Source organism: Aedes albopictus, chromosome 3, assembly GCF_035046485.1.
Source record: "Aedes albopictus strain Foshan chromosome 3, AalbF5, whole genome shotgun sequence".
NCBI lineage: Eukaryota > Metazoa > Arthropoda > Insecta > Diptera > Culicidae > Aedes > Aedes albopictus.
The window spans coordinates 176,130,915-176,149,268 of NC_085138.1; the positions used below are offsets into that span (position 1 = coordinate 176,130,915).

The window sequence follows — 18,354 nt, forward strand, 5'->3', positions numbered from 1 at the left end:
TAAAGCAACCAAAAACTCATTAGCTCGCCCCTCGTAATTACAGATTGGTTGTCATTTCAGTTTGACATTGAATTATGACATCCAGGTACTTTTTGGTTGGCTGACAGCTCAACTAACGGGGTCCCAACTAAAAAGTCACCCAACTATTAAACCCCCAACCAGCGAGTCATGACTGTAGTTTGCGCACGTGTTCTTGATTCGACGCCATTTTTTTTTTCATAATGAAAAAAAGTAAATACAGTCGGGTCTCCTATTAAACGCTGCCACCCACTTTACGCCCACCGTGTTTTTCAGGCTGTCCTCCAACCAATTTAGTTGATTTTTTGTATGTGATCAGCCTATAGTAAGCACTAACTGCACAAAAAATCAGCTGCATGGATGTAAGACAGCTGAGAAATTGCAGTCAGCATAAAGCGGGTGGCAGCGTTTAATAGGAGACTCGACTGTATGACCAAAACATATATTTATAGTTGCACAAATCCATTAGTATATAGGTATATAGGTGTGCGTGTTAGTAATGTGTACTGTATACAAAGAAGACTGCATAGTGCATAAGGGCATTTTGCTGTGTAAATTCTTTACAAGAAATTCGGATATAATAATTATTGATAGACTCGTATTTTAATAATTTGTCTTTTTATTTCGTTTTTTGTTCAATACCATAAAATAGACACACAATTTATTAAGAAATTGGTTTGAAGTATGGCAATGAGGTTGGTAATTAGCAATAAAGGTAAAGCGAAAGTTGAAAAACCATGCTAAGGATGGAAGAAAACTGCTCAACTATTAACACAAAGAAGAAACATAGCTCCCTGATGCACATCTGAAAAAAAAAAAACAATCATCGTGGTGTGTAATGAAATTTATCTTGCACAATAGACAATACAGAGAGGAATCAAGACATGGTAAATTATCAACAATATAGAAAAGATTTCCAGGGTCAAACCTGAGAGCAATGTTCACTTTTGTTTTCTCAGAGAAATTAACCGAAGCAAGCGGGATTGGAAGAATGTGAAAAAGCAACATGTAAAATACGTGGTGAATTTCTCGAGTAGAACCAGCACATTACTATAAGGAAATGGTACAAAAAGCTTATTTTATTACAATAATCGTTTATTGTGTATAATTATAGTTGATACTGTTAAAATATAATAAAAATTATTTTCTCACTAGATAATTCTTTGTTATTGTTTGGTTTTATTGGGTTTATTTTAGTTCGTACTGATCTGCTATACAACATGAAAAACACCATGCATGCGTGTTACACCACTAAACCTGTTTGCGTTTTATGCTCACGCCTGCTTTTAAATTGAATAATAGTAGTAATAGAAGTATATCGTGTACAATAAACGTTGTATAATGCATTTGAACGGATGTGTGATATAATAATTAGAGAAAACAAAATAGCAGCTTCATTACACAGGTTAGGCAAATCATAATCGAATGAAAACAAGTTGATGTGATGTAAGAGCATGGAATAGTACAAAGTTTCTAGATGTTAATGACTAATCAATTCAATACAATCATGTGGCCACATTCAAAATTGTACAATGTATAAAAAGGCACACCCAAAATAGTCGTTACTTTTGTTTCATTTTGCTTGTTGCTTGCATCTAGAAGTTGCATTTATATTTTTGTAAAACGTTATTAATAGTATCTAAAATGTCTTATTGCGTTTGGATTCAGCATATATACAATCCGTTGTTTTTGTTCGTTTCAATTGTCTTTTTTTGTTTTTGTTTAGATTACATCAGTTTTTTGTTTGTTTTGTGAAAATTTCTATTGGGCTAAAACACTTAGAGTTGGTATGTACAGTGACAACAACAATTAAGGATTCTTATCGGTATTAATGGCAAACAGTAGTTTTGTTGGTGATTACAGTAAAACTCGTATCAATGTAAAACAAGGCAAACCAACTACTCACAATTGTCAAAATATGCCTTACTCCGCGTCTCACTTCGAGGATAAGTTTCAACAAGCTCTCTTCTATTGCGAACGGTCATATTCTGAGTGATGGGTTTATTATTTATAGGCTACTATTTAATGATTTACTTTTTGGTATCACATTCAGGATTGAAATGCATCAAGTAATAGAAACCATTACACTAAAATTTGTCTTGCTTGACAGAAGGATTAAAGCATTTTAGTTTGGAAAGTCGTAGTCAGCTGCGGTGGAATGTTTCAGGAAAGCAGTATTTTAACACACTATGAGTTTACTTTTGTAGTTAAAGTGCAGGATTACGAATACAAAAATCATTTTAGGTATGTCAGTTTTTAGCAAAATATAAATTCCTATGTTACCCTTAATAAGCTAAACCTAGCATACACATTATAATAAACTGTTACAAAGAACGTTGGAAGAAAAGTTATCAGATTTAAAACAATCAAATAACAGACAACTCCAACATAAAGAAAGATATACAATCGCATGAAATAGTTGTCTAGCACAGAAATAAGGATATAATTTGCTTTCTAACGAAAAGAGATCAAGTGGTAATGAAGATAGGTGGTAAAACATAGCTTATATAAAATTTCTAACGTTTCCATCACAATTTTGCTTTTTATAGTGGTAACAAACTTCCTAATGCGTGAATAAAACTTAAATATTAATCCATGCGATTCTGGGGCTATTTGCTAATAAAGAAAAAATAAACTTTAACCTGTCTTCACATAGATTCCCAAACATTCGGTCCCCTATAGCGGGTCTCATTGTGTTTTTAGATTGAGGTGAATATATACCGAAGTCAAACTATAAATTCAAGAGCACAAATCTGAAAAATCTAATGACGTGCTTTGCATTGAAAATTTGATCGAATGGATGACCAATCGATCAACTTTGAAGTGTAATTAACTATTTAGTTCTTCAAAACTGTGCTTGTGAAAATTCTATAAATATGTTTTTTAGAATCACTTTCGAAATCAAAAACTGAATAACAGATGTACTTAATAAGAACACCAGTTTCTCGCAAGATTTTCGAAATGTTAACTAATAAGGGTAGCATTGATGTTTTTTGACGTTTCAACTTTCAAACGGAAACGCCATTTCAAAGAAATGTGTTTTATTCGAATGTCGTTGGGAACCTATGCTTCACAAAAAAACCTAACTCAAACACTTATGTAAGTGGTAATGGTAATCAAAAAGTTAATGTTAACTAACACTAAACACCGTAACCAAAAAAAAAAATGTTAAAAGAAATTTTCTATGAATGATTTGAGGCTCATATCACATACATAGCTGGGGTCTTACAAATATTTTTGAAAACAAAACTAACTTATATGTTAACAAAACCGGTCCAAGAAGCACATCTCTCAAATTTTTATTGTTAATATGATTTACCATTTCGAAAAAAAGAGACACAACCATTTCTTAATACAACTTATACTGACACTTCGATGGTAATTGACAGGTAAAACTATCCAATTTGTAAGGTTAATATTGAAGCCAAAAGACACTAACATTCGATGTAACATTCGACAGATGCAGACATTGGAAAAGCAGCTCAAAGTTTAGTGTTGCCAAGGAATTAGTCTTGCTTAGCATAGGAATAACATTCGTAGCTACAAATCGAAACTTTGCTGAAGGTGTCTGGCAGGGATGGGAACACTCACTTGCGAAGAGTTACATTCACTTGCTGTTTTCTCAGCTCAGAAGCGTGCTATCAAGAAACGATGTATGGACGACTTTTGGCTTGTGGTTTTCTCTTAAAGTTTGTCGAATAGAGTACGGGTCGCAAACCCATACCTAAGTCGTGACAGTGCTGCGAAAGCGACTCTCCACGAGGTGAGTGTAATTTACATTCACATCGTGGAGAGTTGCCTTCGCAGCTCCCTCGCGCCTTCGATATGCGTGTGCGACCCTTACTTTGTTCGGCAAACTTTTAGACGAAACCAAAAGGCAAAAGTCGTCTATACATGTACATCGTTTTTTGATAGCACGCTTCTGAGCTGAGAAAACAGCAAGTGAGTGTAACTCTTCGCAAGTGAGTGTTCCCATCCCTGGTGTCTGGTTTGATTCTCGGTATGGTTCAGGATTTTTACGTAATGCAGATTTACTTAGCATCTGAAGTGTTGGTTGCATAAACCGTGTACAAATTTGGGGGGCATTGCATCAGGAAGAAAAAAATAATAATTCCATGAAAGAAGTGTTAGCATCACTTTCGTTACATTTTCAGCTTGGCGAGCCTTGTTTGGACTAATTCAATTAATAATTATAGCAACAATGATTTAATAATTTGTTACAATACACTATCCAATAGTTTTATCTGTCAATAGCCAATACCCACTATATTTAATGTTTACCAAGATTTTTACACACATTGTACACCAAACAAGATGGAAACTGAGGAATGATTTGTCTGTAGAAAAAAAAAATGTACTTCACACTTCACTGACATTTGATCTAGCGTTGTTCCTTATATTATTTTTGTTACAGAAAGTAGAAAACAGAACACAGCAATGTTAATAAGATTCTTTGTCTACAGCAGTAAATCGACGGATTATACAATAACTAAAAAGGGAAAAGCCGGCCAAAGTTACCCAGAAAGTTTTAAAAGAAAAACAAAAATGTTTACTTACTGATATGTAATGCGAACGATTTGGATCAATGCTATTCTTGTCTTAAGGCCTTGGGACCGATTCATTTTCGTGCGCCGTTAACACTACGCTGTGCACTCATTGACATTGAGGCGCATGATTGGCGATGCTCTTATTTCAGAACTGTACTAACCCTTAATGAAACCAAATCGTTTCTAAGTTATGCAATTTTATTTTACCTGATTTTTTTTTGTTTATTTTCTGTTACGTTAGTTTCCAATAAGCATTTCTGTTGACAATAGAAATCTATATTCCTGTATTATTTCAGAGAATTACCACTTATAAGAAATCTAGACAAATTAACCTCACATTTATATATGTATTTCGTCTACAGTTTAGGACAGTACCACTTTTGAAAATATTCGTAACTTGTGTCTTGTTTTGATTCAGTTGTTATGTTGCTTCACATTTTCAAGCTGGTAAGTGTTTGACTTGTAACTATCAAAATACAAAATGGCACAGAGTACTTTATATTTAATGTTTTTCTTCTGATATTGCTGTTGAGACGATTCCGGTGGATACGCTTTCGAAGTTTGACACAGTGTGGCAATTGAGTAAAACAATCGTTGACAGCCGAAAAAGAAAGTAGACTAATAGGAAGACAATTATTTTCTGGATCAAAATTCGAAAACGTTTCTATGGTGTTGTTTATCGAATCGGTTTTGATTCGAGTATTGTGCTTGTGCTGTTCACTGCCAGTCTAACAATCAATAGAGTTTTCAATGCTACGCAAGAGAGGAAAGTTTAAAGCCGTAGAATTTTACGGTAACGTTTTATTCGATAGATTCAGTCATTTATTGGATTGGTTCGATGGATAGATGAGACGTGTGTTTGTAATTAGAAACGCTACGAGAGATTGTATTGGACCGATAAGTATAGTTCAAAACTACGACTACTATTTCTTTTCTTCTTCTGCCTTCAAACATCACAAAATTTGGTTATACATATATAATTCATATTCAGCAATTTTATCACAATAGGGAAATAGCACACCTCATATACGTACATTTTGGTCAAAAATTCTCAGTTTGAAGCTAAAAGTATGCCAAACTACTCATTAGTTGTTGAATGCAGGTAAGCGAGTGTTATAATCCGATCTCATCTTTTTTGTGTACTTAGGCAATTAAAATTTCGTGCAAATGATAAAGTCTAAGTTCTAAAGATAGAACTCCATTGTAATCTACTAAAAGTTAAGATTTGGTTGAAAGATAAATTATATCAACGAAGGGAAATTCCTATAACATTGTTATCTTAATTCTGTTTATTATTATATTTTTGTTCACCACTTTGTTAAACGTTTCTATTATACTTATAATAGAGCTGTCGTTTACTCAATTGATTCATTCTTAGAAAAAGCACGCATAATTTTGCACTGCACTCTTGGATAACACTTTTCTACAAATTGGGATTATGGGAAAACATTGAAATAAAATTGAATTGGAAGGAATTTGACCTTTTTTGTCAATTATTCGTTTTAGTATGCACGCAAAAAAGATGCCGAAAAAGAGGCTGCTAACACTTCAACTACAACGATCTCTTCTTTTGCTTACGCTTAATGCGGGACTATACTCCAAATGGTTACGGAAGTAAAGCTAAACAGTATGCGTTGTATCGTTTCTCACGCCATATGGTTTGTTTTACGAGTAATTGTAGTGGTTGTTTTACTGTACCATATTTTGAAAATATATAAAAATTTAAAATTTATCTATTACTAGTAAGGAAAGATGAAAAACGTTTACACTTCATAGAACCTTTTTAACTCTAGTTCTTCGCTCTAAAAATCTTGTTCACTGGATTAAAAAATTGCTTTATTCCTACTTGAGAATGTCTTCGAGGCTGGTGCATCTAGCTAGACGATGACGGTTCAACGTGTATCCGAATAATGTTCAAGTTATCCATGGTTCCATATAATAGATTCTTTTTATGCCAATGGTTAAACTTACCAGTCAAACTTTAACACATTCTTTGTTAATAAACCATAAATACGAGTGTATGAATGCTTCCCACAGTGATTAACGTGTATTTTGTTGTTTATGTGTTTGTTGATAGTTTTCTTGTTTGAAATGCTACGAATAACTCATGTAATAGCCAAAAAAATATTCAAACCGAGGGATACGTGTACGTAATATTGTTATATCTTGCTCTACAATGCAACCCTATCATTGTTGTCCTGTTCGAATGATAGATAAGCCGCAGTTGTTGACATTTTTTGTATGTTCGTTTCACTATCAAGAGATTTTGCATCCAAGTTATAGTACGTAAGCGACGGTATCATCCTTTTGTATCCGCTAGAGCAGAAAAGCCGTTAAGAGGCGTTGTTACATGGTTTTTGAGACGGAGGGTAAAGCTTCAGGTATTACTACCAGCGTTGGCGGTTCTTGTCTACCTTGGCACCACCACTGGAACGACTTATTGTTCTTCGCTGCTTTCAAAATATTCCGAGGCGTTCCCACGGCAGATGGGACAGGTACGGTTCGACTGCGAATGTATAAGAAAGTCATACGTTAGACGTCAGTTGAGGTTTCTTTCTACATTAAACCAAACTCTCCCTTGATGCGATCTACTTATAGTTGTCAGACAATGTAGAACAAAACAGTCCAAATTTTGGTTCGGGTACGTCAAGCCTACTGAAAAGCAGGCTTTATCCCAGTTTGGATGTTACGTCAAGGAAGAGATGCGTAACATTTGAATGATCCGGATTACACATAAATTAAAATCTATTTGACTATTTAAAATGCGGGGATACAGACCACAATACCTCCGCGTTATCTACTTACCCTCAGCCACTTATCCACACATTTTGCGTGGAATTCATGTGAGCACGGTAGCACTCGCAAAATTTGACGTGCCTCGAAATCACACATGCACACTACACAAGACGTTTGATCCCCTGCAGGAAAAGACAAACCGATTAGGATCAAGTAGCTAATCGTATTCATTAAACCACTCTGGATACATACCTGTATGAGTTTCTGCGTTGAATTTGTAGCTAGGAAGCTGATCGATTTCCGGTCGAGCGAGACCACGTGGTTTCGCCTCACCTAGACGTTCGGCTAAGCTTAGCAGCGCTTCGTAATTCTCCGTCTCGTTGGAGTCCGGTGAGTTCAAATCTGGCTGACCGTACGTCGACAGTGGGAACATGGCCCTAGTATGAAAAAATAAAAAAATAAAAGTTATACTGTGCTAAGTCACTCAAATGAACAGCTAGTCGACTTACAGGAAGTTCAACAGGATGCCTGAGTAGGCAGACGGTGTAGCTGAGAGGGAAACTTGTGTGGGCTGGGGGGCGAGAGTCTGATGCTGTAGACTTGGATGGCGATGTGCCGGATGAGCGTGAGGATGAGGCGGTGGGGGCGGAGCTGGCCAGTGGAATCGGGTGAAGTTCCGTCTTGGAGCTGTGATGGCGCGGCGGGCTGTTCTGTGCAGCAGCTCGAACTGACCAGTGCGTCCCTGGAGAATATTCAACACGGTCGATATTTGGAAAATAATATGAAACATCTGAAACGCCCGAGTCCTTTGCTATCTAGTATACTTACTTCGGTCGAAATGTAAATTGGCGTCGGTGGTGAGATCTGGGTCATTTGAGGCGAGGAATGGATGTGTGCGGCGGTAAGTGGAGACACGTGTAGTGGTGAAGCACCGGTATGGTCCAAGCCATCGAGGGACAGTCCATCGGGTCGCTGTTTAGGAAAGACAAAATATTGTTTTATGTTTGTTCTTGGCGTTCATCTCCGTCTCGAAAAACAACAGTTTTGTATTCTACTCATAAACGATAGTTTCATCCCAAAGCAAGTTCATCTGATTTCAAGCAAAATCATATAATTTCTGAATAAAAACTAGTCAGTTTCGCTCGGAGAATATTTTAAACGTAAGCCATGTACTGGCCTGTATGATATGAAATGCGAATAAATCCTGCATCTGCAATGATCTGAAGTCTGAACACACAATCCCGCTAATAGCCGCGTTGTGATGCAATGTTTCCAGCTCAAAGTTACGCCTCGAAAATCGTAGAGCGAGGCGTAAAAATATCTAACAGCGCTTTTTATCATACTCTGCTAAAGTTGGGACAAACCAATGCCAAATTGTCACAACAAATGCAGATTGCTACAACATCATTATGAAGAATGAAGAATTACTCAAAAACTGGCCTCATATGCCCCATTTACAAGAAAGGGTACTGTAACTAAAAAAATGGGGAGTCGGCAACCTGGAAAGAGCGTCCAACACAGCTCTGGTCCTACCATATCGCCAGCTAAGAGTTTTGTGCAGTCTGAGTACTGTTGTCTACTGTTCAACATCGCCCTGGAAGGTGTTATGCGACGAGCCGGGCTCAACAGCCGGGGTACGATCTTCCCGAAATCCAGCCAATTTGGCTGTTTTGAGGATGACATGGATATTATTGCTAGAACATTTGGAACGGTGGCAGAACAGTACACCCGCCTGAAACGTGAAGCAGCAAAGGTCGGACTGGTAGTAAATGCGGCTAAGACAAAGTACATGCTGATAGGTGGGACTGAGCGAGACAGGACAAGCCTTGGAAGCAATGTTACGATAGACGGGGATACTTTCGAGGTGGTAGAAGAATTCGTCTACCTCGGTTCCTTGCTAACGGCTGACAATAACGTGAGCCATGAAATACGAAGGCGCATCATCATTCGAAGTCGTGCCTACTATGGGCTCCATAAGAAACTGCGGTCAAAAAAGATTCACCCCCGCACCAAATGTACCATGTACAAGACGTTAATAAGACCGCTGGTTCTCTACGGACACGAGACATGGACGATGCTCGAGGAGGACCTGCAAGCACTCGGAGTTTTCGAGGACGATCTTCGGTGGCGTACAGGAGAACGATGCGGTGTGTGGCGAAGAAGGATGAACCACGAGCTCGCTGCACTGTACGGCGAACCCAGTATCCAGAAAGTAGCCAAAGCCGGAAGGATATGATGGGCAGGGCATGTTGCAAGAATGCCGGACAACAACCCTGCAAAGCTGGTGTTTGCTAACCATCCGGTTGGTACAAGAAGGCGTGGAGCGCAGAGAGCACGATGGGCGGACCAGGTGGAGCGTGATCTTGCGAGTGTTGGGCGTGACCGACGTTGGAGAGCTGCAGCTGTAAATCGAGTATTATGGCGGCAAATTGTTGATTTGAATCAGTATTATCATGAATTTGATGTTAACTAAATAAATGAATGAGTACTGTTGTCCTACTTCAGCTACTGGATGCGGATCAAACAGCATCTGTGCTGGAATCCAGCGATAGAATATGAAATGCGCCCCCACCGAAAGCTTTACCAAAGGTGGCATTTACATCACGATGATTAGGGAACTTAACGCCAACAATGTAATGTTCCCAAAACCTCATAAAACCATTCAAGAAACCGGAGGTGAACCAAAAGTGTGCCACTGAAATTAGGTGTGTAGGGTATGTGTTCCATCATTAATCTCGCGCTCCCATATTCATCCTATTCGAAAACAAACGATTACGGCACCGATTGATTCCGTTCTTTTTGTTTTCATGGGTGCTCACTTCTAAAAAAATACAAAAATAAGAAACTAAACAAACAGCGCTTCAATCCTTTGTTTTTCGTAGGATGAAAATGGGAGCCACATGCTTAAGAAGGGAACCAATACCCTATCAGTGGAGAAACGGCTTCTGGCCTAGTGGTCTTCAACAACAGATGCCTGCGGAATATAAGTCTAAACAAAGAAAACAAGAAGTAGATTGGAAATTGGCCTGGCCACTAGCCAAGGCGATGGCTGATAATCGCCCAGGTTGGAGTTCTTGGACCTCTTTATCACTATGATAGTATGCACAGATTGGAGCGTGCTAATTGCAAACGGATCATTCTTCTTAACCTCCCTCATAGGCGCCAACTTAGGGGGGGGGGGGCAAGCATGGTTTTGCCCCCCCCCCCAATATTTGACGATTTTTCGATTTTCCCATACAAAAAATCAGAAAAACCAGGCTTTGCCCCCCCCAATAATTTGACCAAGCTGGCGCGTCTGACCTCCCTACTGCATCACGGAAACAACTCGCTGACGTAGTGTACGCGTGGAGTAAAAAATAACCCTAATGCACAAGGAGGGTTATTTAGGCGTACAAGATACTGTCGCACGTCCTGTTGATGTAAACCAGAATGGTGGTTTTCCAAGATCAGATATTCACCTAGGAACCTTCGTTAATATGTTGGTCGAGAATAGGCTTTCAACTGCCCACAAAGGGAAAGCCTAAAAAATGAGAATCAACATCCCGCATAAATCAAAAAAGATGATTTAGGAAAAAACAATCACTGCAGTTACGCCCTTATGGTGTTAAACTCGAGAGTTTCAAGTTGACCCCATCTACTCCTAAGAAATTTACCTGTTGCGCCAAGTGAGGATGCTGATAGTGGGCTTGATGCGGCTGAGGATGGGGGTGAGGATGCGGTACAGCAAGCGCTGCTGGGGTCGATGCAAAGGCTCCGAAATGTCCTCCAATATTACAAGTTTGAGCAAAGGGTTGCGAGTAGACTCCGTGGACCTTGAAAACAAAAAGCTTGTAAGAATTTCGTTTGCAAAAGTTTTGGAACTGAATACCTGGCAAGGTGGCATATGTGGTGCGGCTGGGTGCCCTGAGCAAATGGAAATATGCGGCCCAGCAGAATACGTCCATAGTTGCTCGTGGTGACCCAATGGAAGGCTAACAGGAACTTGGTTGATGTCAACCATCAGTGAGGGATGCTGATGCTGTGGTTGAGGTGGTGACGGTTGTTGGAAAACCTGCGGCATTGGCTCCCACGGACGAGGTTGTTCACGGAATCTTGGTCTGCGCAACGGTGGACTGCCTTGTTGTAATGGTACCGGGCCGGATTGATGCTGAGGCAGGTGTAAATGGTTGTGCTGACTTTGATGATGTTGACTCATGTGGGGTGGTTGCTGCAATTGCTGTTGCGGTTGATGATTATGGTGATTGTTGTGGTGATTATTGTTGTTTCGTGGAGACCTTCGATGGTCCCAAATGGCCGGCGGAGATTGACTAGGCATTCTGGATACACGACGTCTTTTACGCGAAGGACTATCCGATTTGATTCCATTGCTTCCGTCTGAGTTGTACGATGGACTTGGTGTTTGGTTGTTGTTCGTATGTGAACTGCTACCCTGATGATATGGCGGACTGAAGCGTTCTCGGTTATTCTCCCGACTGTTTCGCATCGAATCTATCGACAGGACTGATCTAGCATCCAGATGCAAATCTGATCCTCTGGAATTCGATGGCCCTTCGAAATGATTCTGCAATGGTGTCAATAGAAACCCAACCTTATTCTAACATACGACGTTTCGAATTGTGAATGCAGATTACATACCGAATGACGATCCAAGGTCGATGCACTATTAGTATGCCGGTTTCTATCCTGCATACTCATGTTATTTCGCCGGTCATTATGGCTTGGTCCAGCTCTAAGAATTTGTTGAGATCTATTATTAACACTACCATCATCAGTAGCACCGTAAGGCATTAAAATTGGACGATTGGTGATTGGAGGGGAATGTAATTGCATTGGTGGGGATTTTGGTGAGTATGTGAAGGATTCTTTAGGACTACTCCCGTTATTATCACTGCATAGTGGTAGTAGTAGTAGTTGTAGTTGTAGTAGCAGTAGAGGAAATAAGTAGTAGTACGTGTGTATTTGAACATTTTTTGCAATTTATTTACCACAACGGACAAAAAGCATGCGGAAGAAAAATCAAAAAACAATCATATATTAATTAGAAAATAAATTACAGTTACAATAAGCTTATGTATAATATTCGTTGCCTACAAAACTGTTATATGAAGAGATTGGAAACGTTTGATCGAATCGGAAAGCTATTTGTGATATAAAACATGGATGGATGGCTAATGCGAAACGGTAAGATTCGATTCGCAACTACGCAACCGTACACCGTGAATGCGAGGAGGTTCAAACCAAAGCATGAATGTTAGTTGAGATGTGCAAACATTCTGAACCCACAGAAACAAATTACTGACTACGTTGCATATAACATAATTTATATCACAAATTGCAATCAACCACATAACTAGGGAAATATACACCAGAATTCATTTAGGTATGCGGAGGGGTCATCATTTGATATCAAACTAAGAAAAACTGATTTTGCCAATTGTAACTACGCTAGAAGATCGAATTCATTGCTGCGGCGGCTGCTGTTTCATCTGTACGGAAATGATTATTAATTGCTATGAATTGGACCACAGATAACTAGACGTAGCTCTTAGAACAGCTTACGATTCAAATAATTCTCACCATGAAAATAGTATCACCTAATAGCAATGTTGTTGAACAATAGTTTTAGACCAACATGCGGAAAGGTCGGAACAACCATTCCACGGCCCAGCTTCTTCCGTTACTTCTAGGCTCATTTCAATGTATTAATGCAAACTTATCCCGTTATCAGATAGAGGGGAGTCTGCTCTATTTGTTACTGGTAAGAGTAGAGTATCAGTACTCTTGTTCAGCATATGCCCCTATATTCGTCGTATCCCAAAAACCGGCGATTTAAGCATCTGTTGTTTCCGTCCTTTTTGTTATCATAAATGCTCACTCCCAACAAAACAATAAAATTTAAAAAAAACAAAACAAAAGAAATAGCGCTTAAAGCCTGTATCCGCAATAATCGGGACAACAGAAATGCAGCTGTAACTCTGCAATAGATACATTAAAATTGCTCAAATTTTGTCTATTAACATCTTAGGATGTGTACAGTTTATCTACAAAATTTCAAGTGAATCGGTGCAGTACTTTTTGTTGTAGCAACGAAAGAGTAAAATGTGCGCCATTGAATTTTGTACAGCCCCTAGTTTTGCTTGTCAGCGCTGTAACTTTCGAATTGGGCAAAGGAAATGGCTGAAATTTTGATCACAAACCTCTCAATCTACATTTGTTGCATGGGCAAAATTTCAAAAAAATCGATGCACTATTAACAATTTTATAGTCATACATGTCACGACTGAACGTGATTTTAGCCTCTCAGGCAGCAATTAGTCAGCACCCTTTATTGTTTCGATTGAACTATTGAAAGTACTATATCAATAATCATCAAATTTTGCAGGCATAATATACACATAATCAACGAGCTTCTGTGAAAATTTCATGAAAATTAGCAGAAACATTCAAAAGTTATGATTAGGCAAAAATCGCACATGAAAAACACGAAAAAATTTCACCAACACTCACCCCTATCAACACCAGTAGCTATCAAACTAATTGATCAAAGTTGATGAAATTTTGCAAGAAAGTGTCTATAAGTATCATAACTGCTTACGAAATTTCATAATTATCATCACAGAACTTTGAACTGTAGCGTAAAAATACCATCCTCCTCTCCTCTTCTTGGCGTAACGTCCTCACTGGGACAAAGCCTGCTTCTCAGCTTAGTGTTCTATGAGCACTTCCACAGTTATTAACTGAGAGCTTCCTCTGCCAATGACCATTTTGCATGTGTATATCATGTGGCAGGCACGAAGATACTCTATGCCAGGGTTGCAAAAAAATGAAAGCAAGCAACGAACGTGAGTTTTTATTTTTGTCTTTTCACCACACCGCTTCTGACGTTAAAGCTTCTTTCCTTCACGGCGGCGGGGAGAAGAGAATAAAAATTCTCTCGTCGCTCGCATCGTGGCGACGGCGAGGTTCAATAACAACATTTTCCCTGTCATTGGCACTCAAAAGAGAAAATTCACCACGCTTGCTTATGGGCCAGTCGCATTCATGCAGCCGTTGTTGACATGAAGCATCCATCAGCGCAGAGCGTGTGTTGATGACGGTGGAGTCATTACGTCCACAAAGTAGTTGAGTTTTTCTGTGTTCACTTTCAAGTATCGCACAGTGGAGCTGAAAATGAATGCCTTAAGCATTCAGTTCAGCAAAATGTCATTCAATTGAATGTGATTTTTTCAACCCTGCTCTATGCCCAAGGAAGTCAAGGAAATTTTCTTTACGAAAAGATCCTGGACCGACCGGGAATCGAACCCGTCACCCTCAGCATGGTCATGCTGAATACCCGTGCGTTTACCGCCTCGGCTATATGGGCCCTAAAAAATACCATCTAGTATGCGAATGAAAAATGATCATGATTGTACAAAATGCTTAAAACCGGGTCTGTTTGTTTTTCATCCACAGTTAAAAGTAATGCATCGATTTTTATGAAATTTGGCACAAATAATAAACATACACCAAAGAGTTCTCAGTCAATTATTTGGCCAATTTTACCGATTCATTACAGAGCGACTGACGTACTTCTGTGTCCCGATTATTGCGGATACAGGCTTTATTAGCTTTGTTTTCGACGTCTCCTACATGAATTATTAGAAATACACCCAGAAGGAACGGGAGAAGCAGAAACTCGCAATAATTATTACATCCTTTTCACATGTTATACCCCGGACACACGTGTGAAACGAGTGTGATATACGTACAACGGTACGATGTTTCAAGAAAATTTTATAAAGACTGACTTGAAAGGAGAGAATTTTCGGTGTGGCACTCATTTCAAGCGCAATTGGGTTTTTAAATTAAGAAAAATTCAATGATTTTATATTTTTAAACGAAAGAGCACCTTTTTCTAAGCCTCTATGATTTTTTTCAGATTTTTAGAACTTTGTTTTGATACCTAAAATCAATTTCAAAAAGATTTATTCAAATCACCTTTTGACAGCTGGGCAACTGCTTGACAGCTCCGCCCAGTACAAAATCCGACGAGGGGTGATCCGACAAATCGCTCCCATACAAACTTCAAATTGATTTTTAAATAGGTTCCCGGGCTCCAAAATTAATGAAAATTTGGATTTCGGCTCAGTTTGGCATGCAGATTCAGAATATGGAATTATCTCAACATCGCTTAAAAAGCCAATTGGCTTCTATAATCCCATATTCTAAATCTGCATGCCAAACTGAGTCGAAATCCAAATTTTCATGAATTTTGGTGCCCGGGAACCCATTTAAAAATCAATTTGAAGTTTGTATGGGAGCGATTTGCCGAATCACCCCTCGTCGCATTTTGTACTGGGCGGAGCTGTCAAGCAGTTGCCCAGCTGTCAAAAGGTGATTTCAAAAAATCTCTTTGAAATTGATTTTAGGTACCAAAACAAAGTTCTAAAAATCTTAAAAAAATCATAGTGGCTCAGAAAAAGGTGTTCTTTTGTATAGGATTGAAAAATCGATACATTTTTGAAAATTTAAAAACCCAATTGTATAGTGATTCCAGTATAACATGTGTGTCATAAGTATTAGTCTAGAGTTAAACATCAACTTATGTGCAAAATCAATGCAGTTGAATTAGACTCTTTACACGGCAAAATCAACAGAGACATGCTGCATTACAAACGTCAATTTCTTGATTTTTGCTTTGGCTGACCAACCCATGTTTTTTTATCTGTATTAACGAGATTTTTACCCCTAGGCTAGTTCATCTCAGGACCCACGCTTTACTTCCCTTCCGAAGGGAGTTTGTCGGGAGTGGGATTCGATCCCAGGTCCTCGGCGTGATAGTCTAGTGTTCTAACCACCACACCAGGTCCGCTCCCACCAAGCCATGTGTAAAGTACACAATTGAAAATGCTTTGATATTCATGTGCATAACAGAAACATGTGCTCGATATCGAGCACATGTTTCTGTTGTGCACATGGATGTCAAAGCATTTTCAACACACATTCATTCCTCTTTCCTTTAAATGTGAAATATGTACTGTGAATATAATATCCCACTCATCACTTGAGGCTACATGTAAATGGCGAACACGAAATTATTGCAACACCGTTAATTTTCTTTATAATTTCATGTATTGATCGGATAATAACCAGAATTGCAGGGCATTTTTATATATAGATTTATGTACTTCAGTTCAAATATACTGGAAGAGTAATTAGGGGCAAAATTTAGTATGGAATAATTCTCGAAACTTTCACTTAACGCCATCCATAAGAGCTGTAAAATTATGGTATACCGCATCTTTTCAATATTTTTCGATTTTTTATTCTTTTCCGCGTTGTGCTCCAAAGTCAACCAATCTTTGGACTTCTTTTCCACTCTTAAGGTTCAATTATAGTCTCGCAGCATATCTTGTTTCAAAGCAAGTTGGTACAGCTCTGGACCTTCCTTGGAGAGTACAATTTTTTTTCACTCATTTTCACTTTAATCACTTCCATCTTGACCGCAACAAACCACACAACTAAGCAATTTACAGGATGTACGTCAAATAGTAACTGTACAAAATTTGATTGATTTCTGTCCACAGGGAAAAAGTTGCAGGCAGTTGTAACTGTTGCAATATTTTCGTGTTTGCCCTCTAATGTTTTGCTAAGCTTATTAAGAATTATGAGCATTGAGAAAGTGTTATAAAAAAACTTTTGATCATGATTTTTTTACGCCAATAAAAACCTACAACTCGTAATTAAGGTAAAGAACGTTAAATTTTCGTTACATTCAATCCGCAAATTTGCAAAACTGAAAGAGTTTTGTGGAATGAATCTGATTTCGGTGAAATTTCACTTCAACTTAAATAACTGAACTGCTCGACAATTAAAATCACCAGCGTACGGTAACATTTTTTATGCAAGTCAGTATCATAATTTCTATTTTATACTACTCATTTCAGTATCATAATGACCTATTTTTCCGTGCTGGTTCATTATGCAACTAAAATGAATTGCATAATGAAAAAAAGTTGCATATTGTTCATAATTCTACCCATTTGAGTTGCATTATGAACATTATGCAACTCAAATGGGTTGCATTATGAAAAATAAAATTGCATAAAATGTTGTATGGAACTCGTTGCAAAATTTGATTTTTCAGCACTCTTCGTATTTATCCAACTCGGCAAGACTCGTTGGATAAATGTACGACTCGTGCTGAAAAATCAAATTTTTGCAACTCGTTATATAAATAACTATTATGGAAATGTCCACTGATCTGTACATTTACCGCAAATTGGAGTAACAGTTTACTATAATAAGTGGTTCATATTACCAATATGTACAGCTGGAGTAATTTGTATCGGAGAGGTTTAGTACTTCGAAGAGGCAACGAGTCTTATGACTTAAATTGGACTTGTTTTGACTCCTGTGTGAACTTTGATGCTAAGATGTCTGATGAAAGTATTTCGAAAGTGATGGAAATCATATTGTTACATTTTGTATGTTGCATGATTAGGTTTTTACTTAAGAAAAGGGTAGTCAAAATTCATAGACAGATCAAAGGGCATTTTCCGAAGGTAGTCGATGACATTTACCTTAAATATTGGAGGTAGAGCGGGTTTTCCGTGACGAGTGTGAAAATCTGTGACATATGATGCAAATAATTGGAGCGTGAGATATCCCAAAAGCAGTGAATCAAAATTCAACCATCGCGCAACAATAACGACAATGTCGCAACCTGAACTTGTTGCGACATTCTACCCAATGCGACATACGTTTATCCCAACTTGAACAGAATAGGACAAAGATCGTGCACCACAAGTTTAGAGATTTTTAAGCCTTGCATTGTGATTTTCGAGTGGTAACTTATAGTCGGTAAACACTGCAACGCTGCTGAAGATGTATCATCAAAAAGTTTCGATTTTGGGTTAGTAATAATTGATTATTCACGAGTTGAAAAGTACGCAACAAATTCAGCTTCCGTTTTGTCTGCGACAAAAAAATTCGAGATCATGTCATTATCTGTTACCAGTTGGGATAAAGATTAATCGCCGCGTCTTCTTTGTTGCTTGTTTTGTGCCTCTTT

The 18,354-nt window shown here is 38.3% G+C and overlaps 1 protein-coding gene across 2 annotated transcripts in view; it reads right to left on the reverse strand.

Moving 5' to 3' along the window:
• Window positions 1-1,071: 1,071 nt before the first annotated feature.
• The window catches only part of LOC109403725 (RING finger protein 44), a 70,368-nt gene continuing 53,085 nt past the window's right edge, over window positions 1,072-18,354 (reverse strand). Inside the window, exons 6-13 of one of the 2 annotated variants that reach the window (XM_062843043.1) lie at window positions 11,937-12,030; window positions 11,170-11,862; window positions 10,955-11,113; window positions 8,130-8,273; window positions 7,811-8,064; window positions 7,554-7,738; window positions 7,371-7,483; window positions 1,072-7,071 (exon numbers count right to left, since the gene is read on the reverse strand). In XM_062843043.1, coding sequence (XP_062699027.1) covers window positions 7,003-7,071; window positions 7,371-7,483; window positions 7,554-7,738; window positions 7,811-8,064; window positions 8,130-8,273; window positions 10,955-11,113; window positions 11,170-11,862; window positions 11,937-12,030 — 1,711 coding nt within the window. In that variant the 3' untranslated portion in view covers window positions 1,072-7,002. Of the gene's footprint in view, window positions 7,072-7,370; window positions 7,484-7,553; window positions 7,739-7,810; window positions 8,065-8,129; window positions 8,274-10,954; window positions 11,114-11,169; window positions 11,863-11,936; window positions 12,190-18,354 lie in introns of both variants that reach the window. The other variant, XM_062843042.1, reaches the window with a different exon arrangement.